The sequence below is a fragment of the Cheilinus undulatus genome, linkage group 11 (genome assembly GCF_018320785.1).
Source record: "Cheilinus undulatus linkage group 11, ASM1832078v1, whole genome shotgun sequence".
NCBI classification, from domain to species: domain Eukaryota; kingdom Metazoa; phylum Chordata; class Actinopteri; order Labriformes; family Labridae; genus Cheilinus; species Cheilinus undulatus.
The window spans coordinates 6,773,606-6,786,946 of NC_054875.1; the positions used below are offsets into that span (position 1 = coordinate 6,773,606).

The following is a 13,341-nucleotide window of genomic DNA, read 5'->3' on the forward strand; positions in this document are numbered from 1 at the left end:
GGGCAAAAAGTATCAACAATGGGTTAAAAGTGGGAAAAATGCTTTAAAGTTGCAACAAAGTGGCAAAAATAGTAATATAAACATAGAAGAAAAGTGGCAGAAATGGATAAAAGAGAGGCACAAAGGGCATAAAACATATAGGAAATGTGGTTTAAAAGGGGTTAAAATCATGCAAAAATTGGGTTAAAGAGACAAAAAGAGGTTAGAAGTGTCAGAATGGGTTAATATTGGTGCTAAATGACGATGAGGGAGGGCCCATTCTCTTGGATTCTCAGGGGTTCGGCCAATCCTGTTGTCAGGCCTGCTGCATTATAGATAATAGGGACAGATCTCACTGGTAATGAGTCAAAATGTCCTGTAGTTTAAAGGAAAATATAAATAATACTGTAATAATATTTCAATCAGACCAAAATGTTCATTCAATTTTTGTATTTGAAAGTCTGGCCCTCAGAGTTTCTGTTGAGACTAAATCTGGCCCTTGTGCAAATGTGCTTGATGAGCCCTGCTTTATGGGAGAGCAGCGAAGAGAAAGCATCTACTGCCAAAAGACATGTAGGAGACTCCATGGTTGAGTGGAAGAATGTTCAGAATTTTGGCCATCAGATAGGACACCAAACAGTGCACATCACTACAAACACACCATCCCCACTGTGAAGCACAGTGGTGGCAGCATCATGCTGTGGGGGTGCTTCTCAGCAGCCAGCCCTGGAAGGATCAGAAAGGTGGAGGGGGAAAGAGAGGAAAACCATGGAGAACAATGTTATTCAGTTTGCTACAGCAAAACAATGACCTGAAGCATTCAGAGGGAGCTGAAGAAATGGTTTAAAGACAACAGGAGGAATGTTCTTGAGTGGTCGAGTTAGAGCCAGAGTGAAAATTCTTCCCAACACAGAAGAGGTCATTGTCTCAGTGTGTCACTACACCTGTATTCATATGGTTTCTGTTGTTGGGTATCTGAACCTGGATCGTTTATACCAGTGGTTTTGGCCACAAGTTTTCCTCCCACCTTTTTGAATTATGGTTTGAGTGACGCCAGTGCCGTCTCTCTTTGTTGCCCAATAAACTTGACTCAGCATAGATAGATCTCCATAGATCAGCACCACAAAATGTTTAGAATAATGCAAAAAAGGAAACTGAACAGAAGAAAGAATTGCCAGGTCCACAGTGTTCTGTACGTGATTACAGCAAGTGACATCGTGGATTTTGTTGTTTATACATTTATAGATTTTACAGTCGCTAATCATTTAATCATTATTTCCCCTGACTTTTTTCCCCTTTAGATTCTGCATGCTTAAACATAGGCCTATTTATAGAGAGTTAGGTTATTGTCGTGTTTCCATACATTTGATCTGGAAGCATCACATGGGTTTATCTGTTTCTATTTGTCTTTAGTGTGTAAGAAATTCAAACATAATATACTGGGCCAAAAGAGCAATATCCTAAGTCTCTACCATGACTCCATATGGTTGGAATGTGGGGTTAAAAACAAATCAAACTTCACACTTCATAAAGCAAACAGAACTACCACGTGGAAGAAAAATGGACATAACCTTTGTCCAACTTTCAAACCAGAAACAAAAACATTTGTGGAGCTTCCTGTACCTTTTTTCCCTCTCTCTCTCTGACTTTTATAGAAGAAACTGAGGTTGGTTCTGAGAGGGGAGGGGGCAGAGAACCAAGCGGAGAGACGGGGGGATGGTAGCGTCTCACTTTGAAGCAAATCTGGAACCTATAAACTTGGGTAACTTCTATGACAAGAAGCAAACGTCACTACGGTTCGATCTGGTTGGCTGTGCGACGCACCTCTGTCTCCGCCTCGTCCCTTTGATCGGACCAATCGCTTAAGATTCGTTCTTCCTGTTGTTTTAAGCTCAGCTGTCCAAAAAAATGTCCTCCAGACCAATCAGTGAGTCAGATGGGTGGGCAGCTGAAAGTTTCATGGTTCCCTCCCTTTAAGAAGTCAGATTCAGGTTGCTGTTGTCTAACAGACAGCAATGGGAGACGGACGTGAGAGCAGAGCGGGGTACTGATGCATTTTACGGAAAGTGAGTAGAGATCTTAGGCAGTTTTCCTCGTGAGTGGATGAAAAATCACTGTGGCTGTGCAAAAGTGAGTGCTGATACGTCACCTGTGATGGCTTGGTGTGTTTGGATGTGACAAAGCTGATAACTACCAAGGAAGAAGAACAACACGGCACCAACAGAGGGTTTCTTCAGGCAAACAGAGCAGAGGTAAAACCGACGAAGAGGAGGGGTGGAGAGATGAACTAGAGGAGAGAGAATAGCAGAGGATAAAGTCAGAGAGAGGAAGAAGAGGAAAGAAGAATAACGTGGCCAAGCATGCGAGAGGAGGAGCCCTCCAGTGATGACCACCCTGAGGGAGGGGTGGCTTCTGTTGAGGAGAACACGGGGAAAACGCCTTCCAACGCCTGTCCTGTTGTCGTACCGACACCAGGGATCAATGGACGTAAGCGTCAGGTGATCGATCACGTCAGCACGATCACGCCATCAGGAGAAGGCAAGGTCAAGCCAGGCGACGACATCCACATCTACACCCCAACCGGACCCAAAAGGATCAAGAAAAGCCCCCAACATCGGTCGCCATCCTCAGGTCCATCCCTCTCTCCTGTCCCTGGTCCAAGTCCTGGAAGTCTCTCCGCTCTGGAAGATCCACATGGCCAGCGCGTGATCGCCAACATCCGTGAACGCCAGCGGACGCAATCCCTCAACGAAGCCTTCGCCTCGTTGCGTAAGATAATCCCAACGCTCCCGTCAGACAAACTGAGCAAGATCCAGACCCTGAAGCTGGCGTCACGCTACATCGACTTCCTGTATCAGGTTCTGCAGAGCGATGAGATGGACTCGAAGCTGGCAGGATGTAACTACCTGGCTCACGAGAGACTCAGCTACGCCTTCTCAGTGTGGAGGATGGAGGGGGCCTGGTCTAGCATGTCTGCGGGTCGATAGCATGAAAACGGTTCATCTTCATTACTGGGAGATATTCGTACTTGATTCAGAGCTGAGGAGATTTATGAACTGTGTCTGCTGACGGGGGGAAATGACATAACCTGATTCCTCAGATCATCTTCGTGCCTCGTTGATGATGGACAGACTCTCTGACTGATGAGAGGAAGACTATGGTAGCTGGGAAGCTCCTCCTTAAAGGACATTGTCTTTTCAGAGTTGTTGAGCCTTATCTAGGACGTTACTACGGGTACTTGTAAATACTTGGTCTAAATCAGCTACGACCACTCCTGAATGCCAGTGGTCGGGTTCAGGACGAGTATGCTAAAAGGGGATTGTGATTCCAAGACATTTTTACTTTAGAGGAGGTGGAGTGGACCTCATCTATGAACTTTTATCATTTCAGCCTGACAGGATGCCCCGTCTGAAATTTCCCCTCAGTATGACAGATCAGCTCTCATGTTCTGAGGCTTAACCTCTTGCTTTAACATAATTACCTTAATGACCACCAGATTCTCTATCATTTCTTTAGTTTTCATGCTTGTTGTGAGCCAAATTTAACCCTCTGGAATCATTACAGGCGTTTTTGTCCAAATTAGTCATTTTGATTTTTGTTTTGGCTGTATAACTATTTAAAACATGATTTTGTGAGGATGTTTTTTTTCTTAGTGAATTCTAATATTCTGGTTTCAATTATCAATGGATCTAAAACACTACAGCGCAAATTTATCAAAGCCCTAAGGCAGGAGTGTCAAACTCAATCACAGCAGGGCCGAATCCTGAATCTGGGTCCAACCTGAGGCCCAACAATTAACTAATAACTGTCAACCTCTCACCAGCAATGAATTGTGGGGGAAAAAACCTCAGCACTGATGATAAATGATTTTGAGATTGAAAAAAAAGAAAATGATAAGTTTAAAGGCTCAAAATAAAAGAAAAGTTTTTAAATTTTGAGTTTTAAAGGTAAAAAATTATCAGATAAAAGTCAAAGTAAGCTAAAAAGGAGAAAAAGTGAGAAAAAATTCTAAATCATCAGTGTAAAAAGCCAAAATATTACTTAAAAATGTAAAAATGAGGATCTAAAAGGTCAGTATGAAATAAAAAGTCCAAATCTTAACTTTGCGTCATAACTGTTTGATGAAAAATCAAGAATATGAAATGAAAACAGGAATTTATTTTCCCATATTCCTGACTTTTTATCTAATTGTTTGAACTTTTTATGTAAGGATATTTTAAATAATCATGGTCAAGTTTCCATATTTAAACTGGAGACCTCAAACCAGTGGGCCAGTTATGATCTGGTGGGCCAGGTAAAACTGTACCACGGGCCAGATTTGGCCCCGGGCCATGAGTTTGACCCCTCTGCCTTAAGGCCACAGAGGACAAAAGATGTCCACTTCCCAAAACATTACTAGAAATATTTTGTTTTTGAAACATATGTTTTCACTTTCTTTGCTTAAAACCTTGAATCAAATGTTTGATTACATGAGGTCACTGTTATTTCTCATGAAAAAGAGGAGCCATTTTTGATAATAGATCAGTGTTACTCAACCCTGGGTGAAGGACCAAACTGTTGAAAAAACCTTTACAAGAGCCGCAGTCTGCACCCAGGCTATTCAGTTGGAGGCCTTGGGGCCAGATCAGGCCCCCCAAGGTCATTTTTAGCGGCCCTTTAAAGATCCAGTATGTAGAATTTCTGTCCCTAAACATCTATATTAATTTAAAAAGTGACCATCCCTTTATGGTATCATTTTTTTTAACTGAGGTCTTACAGTATCTCGGATATTTCCTAAACCTCCACAGCCTCCTTCTCTATACTAGTTCTGAGCATTGCTCCTTTAAGAAGGACTAACTGGTTCTATTGGCCAGGAATTAAGGCTATACATTGAACAGATGGGTACAGTTTATCTCTGAAAGTAAGCGAGTTTTTTTTTTTTTTTTTTAAATGAGCCACAAAACTATCAAAATTTATTTTTATGTTAAACCCAGAAAGCCATTGTATTTTTGTCACTGTTTTGCAGTGCAAGAGCACACAACTGATAACCAAAGCCTGCTGGAAAACCCTCCAGTGTGGCTGGATTAAAAAATATTTGCAAAGTAGAGCGGACCAAAATTCCTCCACAGTGTTGTGAAAGACTCACTGCCAGTTATCACAAACGCTTGCTTGCAGTTATTGCCACCAAGAGTGGCACGACCAGTTATTAGGTGTAGGAGGGGGGTGAGTACTTCTTCACAGCGTCATGCGCTCTCTCTCAGGCCCTTCATATGGATGCTTCTCCAGGAAGTGGCTCCCATTCCAAACTAACTGAATAGCCCTGGTCTACATGTTGGGAAAGGGGAGAGGGTGTCCAGTAAGAGCTGAATAAAAAAATATTAACCAGAGCATGCAGAGATCTTGTTTTCACACTTCATTTGTCTTTTTTGGTCAATTTAGATAATTATTGGGGTAATAAAAAAGCCAGTTTAAGCCATTACTTCTTATCCCTATTTTCAACTCTGTCAGATGATGGTATGGTTCGTTTTACAAAAAATTCTCCTAAATTTATTTTTTCCTGCTGATTAGTTGAAGTACCAGGTAATCTATACGCAATAATTACTAAATTATTAAGTTTATAACATTTATTTTACATATACTTTAAATGTTTGGGTGCATTTTACACATAAATATCAGAACTGAACAGCAGTATTAGATTACTGAAAACTTCATCCTTTAATAGAAAAATTGAAATTAAATACATATTAGTGTGTCTGACGAAGTCAACAAAAATGAAGATCTGATTAGTAGAAAACATTTTGAAAAAATGTTGAATTAAAACAAACAAACAAAAAAACTAGCTGAAACCTCAACCTGCACACTTTAAATTAAGTAAATGAAGTTTTATCCCTTTTCTCTAGAGTCAGTCATATGTATCCTGCATGTTTTTTTCTTGCACTCGTCCAATGGAAATATACAGACAAAAAAATAAAGAAAGAAAGAAAGAAAAAATAAAGGTTGAAAAGTGAATTTGACATTTAAAGCTTACTGTCTGTGTGGGAAACAAATGGACTGATGTGACCTGCAATGGTTCACTTCTGGGGTCAAAATTTCCCTCTCTAAGGTGTTCTGGGGGGTAAATTTCAAAGACTTAGACCTTTGGATGGAGACTGGAACTGATCAAAAGATTTAGTCCAAAGCAGCGGGACATTTCTGTCTTTAATGGCCTAGATCAGTGATTTTCAAGCCAAAATCTCAAGGATCACCATCCTCAAATCTGTGTGAAGAAAGTTGCCCCTTTAAATGTTTTTACAGTCTCTGCAGTTGATGGATAGATGTCGCAATAACGTGCTGCTCAAATTCTTAATGGCACACCACTTGGAAACAACTGAATTACAATAAAATTAGCTAAAATTCATATTTTTGCAGCATCCATTTCAGCTATATGAGCCCTATGTTGATAAAAGTAATGTGCTGTAGCAAATCCAAAACTTTTTGCACCTGTTATTAGCCTTTTTTTCATGCAGTTATCAAAAAAAACATGCATATGACACAAAAGCACAGTGAGAAAATACCAGAAATACTACAGAAATTTTTAATTTTCAAAGAGGCTGTTTAATTTTTCGATAATTGTATCGTCATAGTGTATGGTTGTACAAATTCCAGTAAACAAAGACTTACTCATCATTTTAGAACCACACAGAAAAAGGGTTAAAATGCTTTAAAATCAGTTTTGTGGCAAATCTTAAACAAACCCAAGACTCATCCTAAAAATCCCGTTATTTATCATGCAGGAAGTAACCCCCCTCTAGCTGCTTTTTCCCTCCTTAAATAAGAAACAACACTGAAATCAACATTTTTGTTCTTAACATCTGAAAACTGAAGTGATACCAGAGGGTTAAATCTACTCATCTCAGCCTTAGCTGAGCAAGTAGAGATGCCCTGATTGATCAGGAGCTGAATATTTCTAGTTTTTATTATCAGAAATAAGTGATCAGTAGATCAGAATTCATGCTTATAGTCATAGATCTGCTAACCTGTAGTTGTGTCTGCAGCTGAGAGAAACAACAGAGTATTAAATAACTGAGCTGCTACAACAGGAATTAAATCAACTTTGTGAGTTAAATTCAACTGAAGAAACAATCCTTTCCAACTCTGCAGCTGCAGGTCAGTCATCCTCATCCACTTGAATTAACTGTGGTAAAATCCCCCAAACTTAGCTATAAGTTTTATTGATTAAAAACAGGAATCAAGCTTCATTCTGTGATAAAAACGGCAGGATAAAAACTAGTTAGCTGACTACTCAAGGCGGCCTAACTTTACATTATGATGTCTTTAAGGTTAGCTAGGTAAAATGACTTTAAATGAAGGTAATAAGTTGGCATTGTAACGTCTAATAACTTCAAATGTAACTTCACAAAAAGAAGAATTAAGTTTTGGTGAAAAACTTGAATAAATGCAAATGTGGAAGGTGAAATCTGTCAGTCTTCTTGCCAATTTCAAATATTAAAACTAGAGTTCATGTTGTAAGACTTGGTCTCTTCAGAATATTGGATCTGCTTAGCCTTTTGAGTTGGCTCGACATTTTTCAGTCCTATGAAAATTGTGTTGAAACATCCGTAACAGTGTAATTCCTGACTGTAGGATCATTGTTGCATTGCTTCTTGGGAGGTTTTTGTTCTGCTGTAGAATAAAGTCAGGAATTACATTTTAATGACTGAATAAGGATGAGTTTTTGCTCCTTTTACGAGGTAATACTGCCCCCTGTAGGAGGTTCTAGTACACTACAAAGCTGAGTAGACTGATCAACAGTTAAAATAGTTGTTTTATCAAAGGACAAATGTGACTGCTGTCAGTAAACCTGATCAGGGAATCCCAACTAGGACGTGAACACTGTTGTGTAGAGCAGTGGTTCTCAAACTTGGAGTTGGTAGCCCCTTGGGGGTCGCGAGACACTCAGAGCGGGTCACCAGATGGCTTAAAAGAATTAAGAATGTTTTTTAGATAACACTGTTGCCAATTTACACCAATTGGAACAAATGTTAACCCTATTTCATCACTTTTAACACCAATTTTGTCGGTTTTAGCACATTTTTGCCAATTAAAACTCATTTTGCCTATTTTAAACCATTTCCATCACTTTTTTCTGCCTGTTTTTGCCACTTCTAAACCAATTTTTGCCACTTTCTGCCTATTGTTGCCTCTGCTGACCCGTTATTGCCTCTATCAACCCCTTTTTGCAGCCCCTTTTTGCCCATTTTAACCACAGTTAACCAATTTTTGCCAGTTTATATCAATTTTTCATACCATTCCACCTAATTTCCACCAATTTTTTGCACTTTAAAGTAATTTCAGCCACTTTTTCATCCCCATTTACTACTTTCTGTGCCCATTTTTGCCACTTTAACCTGTTTTTGTTTTTTTAATCACTTTTATCTAATTGTTGCCACTTTTAACCCATTTATATTCTTTAAAAATCCAATTTCACCATCTTTTCACCATTTTTTGTAATTATTAACCAACTTTAACCCATTTCAATTACGTTTTTAACAAACGTTTTTTTTCTTCTAAAGAAGGCTAAATGAATAAATGAAGATATCTGTTTCTTTGATAGGAGTGGCTATTATTCAGGTCAGATATAAAACAGGATTTTCAAGGCTTAACTTCACAATGGACCAGGATTCTGCTGACCTCCATGGTCCCCCAGTTTGGCTGGGTCCCAGAAACCTCCCCCTTTATCCCTCCTTATGCACAGCCTTGTCTGCTCACGACTATTCTTGAATGCTCCTGGCTGTTCAACCACCCTACAGGGGGGTACAGCGGGGGTCCTCGGTCTCTAGCACCTTTATTTTGGGGGTTGTGGGCTGAAAAGGTTGAGAACTCCTGGTGTAGAAAGCAGATGAACAACTGGAGGAGCTGTGAGGAGAAATCCTATGTTTCAGGAGACTCCGGACCTTTGACTTTTCCATCACCCTTCCACTCCTACTTTTCCGAGCCTCTGACATGTTATGAATCCCTGACCACCTCTGAACCCGAGCGACGGTGGAAAAAGCAGCGGTGGGCAGCAGTCGTCCTGACTTATGTTTCTCCCCTCTGTACCCAAACCAAGCCCCTTTGTTTCTTCCGAGGCCAAAAAAACTCTCCTCCTCTCTGAATTCTTTCCTCTCATTCTGGCCCAAATCTGCTTGCCTTGCACGAAATCGTGATGCAGCTACGGCGAGCTGACGAGGAGGCGTAATGAAAACAAACGGTCTCTAACAGCCATGAATCATGCGTGTCACCATCAAAGGGGAGGCTGATGTGGCTCCCTGCTGGGCTCCCATAAACCACTGGAAGTGATGGAGGAGGTGAGAGCTGATTTAAGCACAGGCACAGATATGCACACATGCATAGGTGTAGCCTGTACCCATGCACAAAAACTCCCACACAGAGAGTTTGAAACAGAAACGGAGAGCAGCTTTCTTTAAAAGTCATCATTTATGATGAAATGCATGAAATAAGACAACAAAAAGACATTTTTGTGCTTTAGTAGCACTTATGCCTGCCCTTTAAAGAGAAGAAGCTCTGCTTTCATTTGATGTAAATACCAAACTCTAAAGTCTGCAGGTTGACATGCTGTTTGTGTTTCAGGACATATCCATGACAAACCACTTCTTATTTTATTGCCAATAAGCATGAAGCTGGGCAGCCTATCATTAAAGTGTCACACAGAGGTAAGGCTCCAGCTCCTGAGAAGACTTGAACTATGAAATATTTCACTGAGTCCCACAGTCTCAGAGGGCGAACCTTCACATGTTCATGGACACTTGACATTTGCAAAATATTCAGTTTCAAGTTACAGGACAAAGGAAGCTTCTGTGCATTTGATTATTTAAATAAAGAAAGGCTTTCTGTACGAGTGTGTTTCATTAACTTGTGATAAAAAAAACATTCTGTTCCTCATCCAAATGAATGACTTGACAAAAACTAATGTTTTACCCAAATATATCCAAAATCTAAATACCAAGAGAACTATTTCATTCATTAGATAAAAGCAGGAGAATTTAAATTATCTCAAGTGAAAGCAAAACAGTCAGTTCAGGGAGATTTATTTGATGTCTACCAACATTTCATTGTATATATGAGATCCTCGCCTTGATCTGAACAAACTTGCTCTCTGTGCACTCTAGTTTTGCACAAAAATAGTTATGTCATAACCTTGCAAAGCTACGAAGCCCAGGAGGTGACATGACCGTTTTGTTTTTTAATACGCACGCACGATTTAGTATCTTGCACGTGTGTTTTATTCGTATCTTGTGCATGTGCTTTCTAGGTATCTTGCATGCGCGTTTTATTCGTATCATGCGCACAACATTTGAATAAAACGCACGCGCGAGATACGAATAAAACGCATGTGCGAGACACTAAATTGCGTGCGTATTAAAAAAATAAACACGTTCATGTCACCTCCAGGGCTCCGTACAAAGCAGATGGAAATGCCTGTTTCCGTGTTTCTCACTGGCAAATCCATCTGGCAAAGCTCCTGTCTGAACCTTTGTGCTCAGTTAGAAAGTGACAGGACCAATCAGTGTTGAGGGACAGTACTTTCAGGTGTGGCAGAGTCGTGACGTATGCAAGCAGCAACAAGAGGTCGGAGCAATTGTGGCGGGAGGCATCAGCGTGGATGCTGCCAAAGCATCAGTTTTATCAGAACTTTCTTCATTAAAAGAAGAACAAAGAACAGCAGTGATTTGTTCTCTTTTCAAAAACGACAAAAGTCGAGTGCTTACATGTCGATAGTCGCCAAGGTTCCCGTTATTCCTTGATAGCTGCGCATGCGCACCTCAGTCGTGGCTACATCACATGTTTTGTTGCTAGGATTGGCCCATAAAGATGTGACAGACAGAATGCTCATCCAACCACACTGAGTTTTTTTCAAATCCTCTGCCCTTTCCCAAACGTTGTGTTTTGAAGGTTTTCCAGATGGATGCGTGAAACAAATCCATCTGGCATGTCAGGTTTAAAATTTTTCATGAAAATTAAAAAAAAAATTCCATTATGGAATTTTTTTAACACTTGATGCAAATAACTTTCTCTTCAAAGTACATTCAGGACAATTATCTCAAAAATCAATGGTAGAAATTATTTCTATTTCATAGTAAAGCCACAATGTAAAGTCCTCATATGTACGTGCAGCTTTTTAGTAGGATAGTAATCTTTGTCTTTTCTTTTTCTCTTTGTAGCTGCTGAATAAAAATGGCCGTGATCTCCCCATACATCTCTGCCATTCAAAATCACACAGACCTTAAAACAACAGAACTTTTTATGTGCCTCACTAGTGCAGATGAGGAGCATTTAAAAATGCCAGAGGTGAAACTTGATCAGGATGCCGACCATCCTGGAGAAAGAAGACCAGCATGGAGCTGTCATTCATGAGGACAAAATCAGAAACCAGCCTGTGTTGGTGCTGTAGACTGTTTCAGTGTCTTGTATTTTTCCGTCTGACTGTTAAAGGCATTTTCGGTGTCAGACGGTGATTAGCGTGTTTGTGTTGTACAGCAGTTTAATGATAAAGAGGTGGGGTTTGGTTTTATAGCAGCATTAACTGAGGTATATACAGAGTTGTTCTTTAAAGCAGTGACTGACTGGAACAGCAGAAGTAGAAGTAAGGATTGTTGTAAGTCTGAAAAATAGAAACTGTCCTCCACTGATCCTGAGATTCTTGTTTTGGTGAACCTCGATGATAAACAGAGCTCACATTAATGTAGCACCACACCCTCTTTGTCTCCCGTCTCTCTTGTTAAACTGTCTCCCTTGTTTTCTCCTCACTTCCTCCTTCCCCCGGTCGTTGTTTAATGAGGTCTGTGTGCCTCTGCCCGGTCAGTCAGGAACACTTAATTCCTCCTTACAGAACACGTTAATGTGCAATTAAGGGCTGTGGGAGCATTTACAGCGCTGTTTTCAACCATGGTGAATGTAGTTTAATGTTTTTATTTGCTCTACAACGGCCTACACGTTCACACTTCTGTGTCCTGAAAAATAGGTTAAAGTTAAATCATTAAAACCACAAACAGTGTGAGAGTAAACTGCAGAAAATTATTTAAAAGTTAGAGCTAGATTGTGCAGCGGTGGTGGTTCTCAGCTGGTCTAAACTCTGCAGCTACAACCACCTCCTTCATGACTATCACCGCCCAAATGTGTGAACATTTAAAACCACTTATTCTATGCAGCACACTTACAAAGTCTCCAACAAATGATGCTGTATAAGCATGATATGAGGTACATAAAACATTAAACACATGAAATAATTTAATAAGGAAATACTTGTTCCAAATTGAACTAGCATCATAAAAATATGAGGCTGAACAGCTGCAGTCACATTCATCTGCCTTCAGGTCATTTAATGTTTTAAAAGCATCTGGTGAGATCAGCTCATTAAGTTTTAGGTCTTTTTGTCTTTTTTTCCAGTTGGACGTGCCTGGAAGACCTCCACAGGTAGGTGACCAGGAGGCACCCTAATCAGATGCCTGAACCACCTCAACTGGCTCTGATGGAGCAGCAGCCCTACTTTAAGATCCCTCTGGATGTCCGAGTCCCTCACCCTATCTCTAAGGCTGAGCCCAGCAACCCTCCTAAGAAATGTCATTTCGATCACTTGAACCCGCAAATTTTCTTCTTTCGGTTATTACCCAGTTCATGACCATAGAAGATCGACTGGTTAGCTGAGAGATTTGCCTTCCAGCTCAGCTCCCTCTTCTCGTTCTAACGTCTGCAACACTGCTGATGCTGCACCTATGCACCTGTCGATCTCATGGTCCCTTCTACCCTCACTCAAGACCCTAGGATACTTAAACTCTTTCACTTGGGGCAGACACTCTCCCCACCCAGAGGGAGCAACCCAACATTTTCAAGCAGAGAACCATGGTCTCGGACTTGGAGATGCTGACCCTTATCCTGACTGCTTCGCACTAAGCCGTGCCTGCTGGAGGTCCCTGCTGAAGAGGCCAACAGAACCACATCATCTGCAAACAGCAGCGATGGAAGTCTGAGATCACCCAACTGAAAACCCTCCTGTTTCTGGTTGCACCCTGAGATCCTGTCCATAAAAATCAGAATAGAATGGGAGAAAAGTAATTTCCCAAGTAACTGTAATTGGATCATCATAAAAACTGAAAGATAAAAAGGATGAGGAAAAAACAAATTTAGTTATATTACTCATGTCTAGTAGCACCAAAGGTGAGTCTGACAGTTTGGGAAGAACCTTCAGAGTGTTACATCTCAAAAAAAACAAACAAACACAGCATTCAGTTTATTTTTGGGTATTCTTGGATAGATGTTTTTTTTTACTAATTTACCAGATTTCTAAGAAAATATAAAGACTGCTAATGCCATTTTCATAAAGACAAAACTTGGCTTGTACTGGAA

The 13,341-nt window shown here is 40.4% G+C and overlaps 1 protein-coding gene across 1 annotated transcript; it reads left to right on the plus strand.

Moving 5' to 3' along the window:
* Nucleotides 1-2,002: 2,002 nt before the first annotated feature.
* On the plus strand, nucleotides 2,003-3,878 carry LOC121517755 (twist-related protein 2-like). Its single transcript, XM_041799762.1, has one exon. The coding sequence runs from the start codon at nucleotides 2,340-2,342 to the stop codon at nucleotides 2,964-2,966; it is 627 nt and encodes a 208-aa protein (XP_041655696.1). The 5' UTR covers nucleotides 2,003-2,339; the 3' UTR covers nucleotides 2,967-3,878.
* The last annotated feature ends 9,463 nt before the right edge of the window (nucleotides 3,879-13,341 follow it).

What these genes read in the sequence shown, in the direction of transcription:
- LOC121517755 (XM_041799762.1), top strand. Translation starts at nt 2,340, where the DNA reads ATGCGAGAGGAGGAGCCCTCCAGTGATGACCACCCTGAGGGAGGGGTG.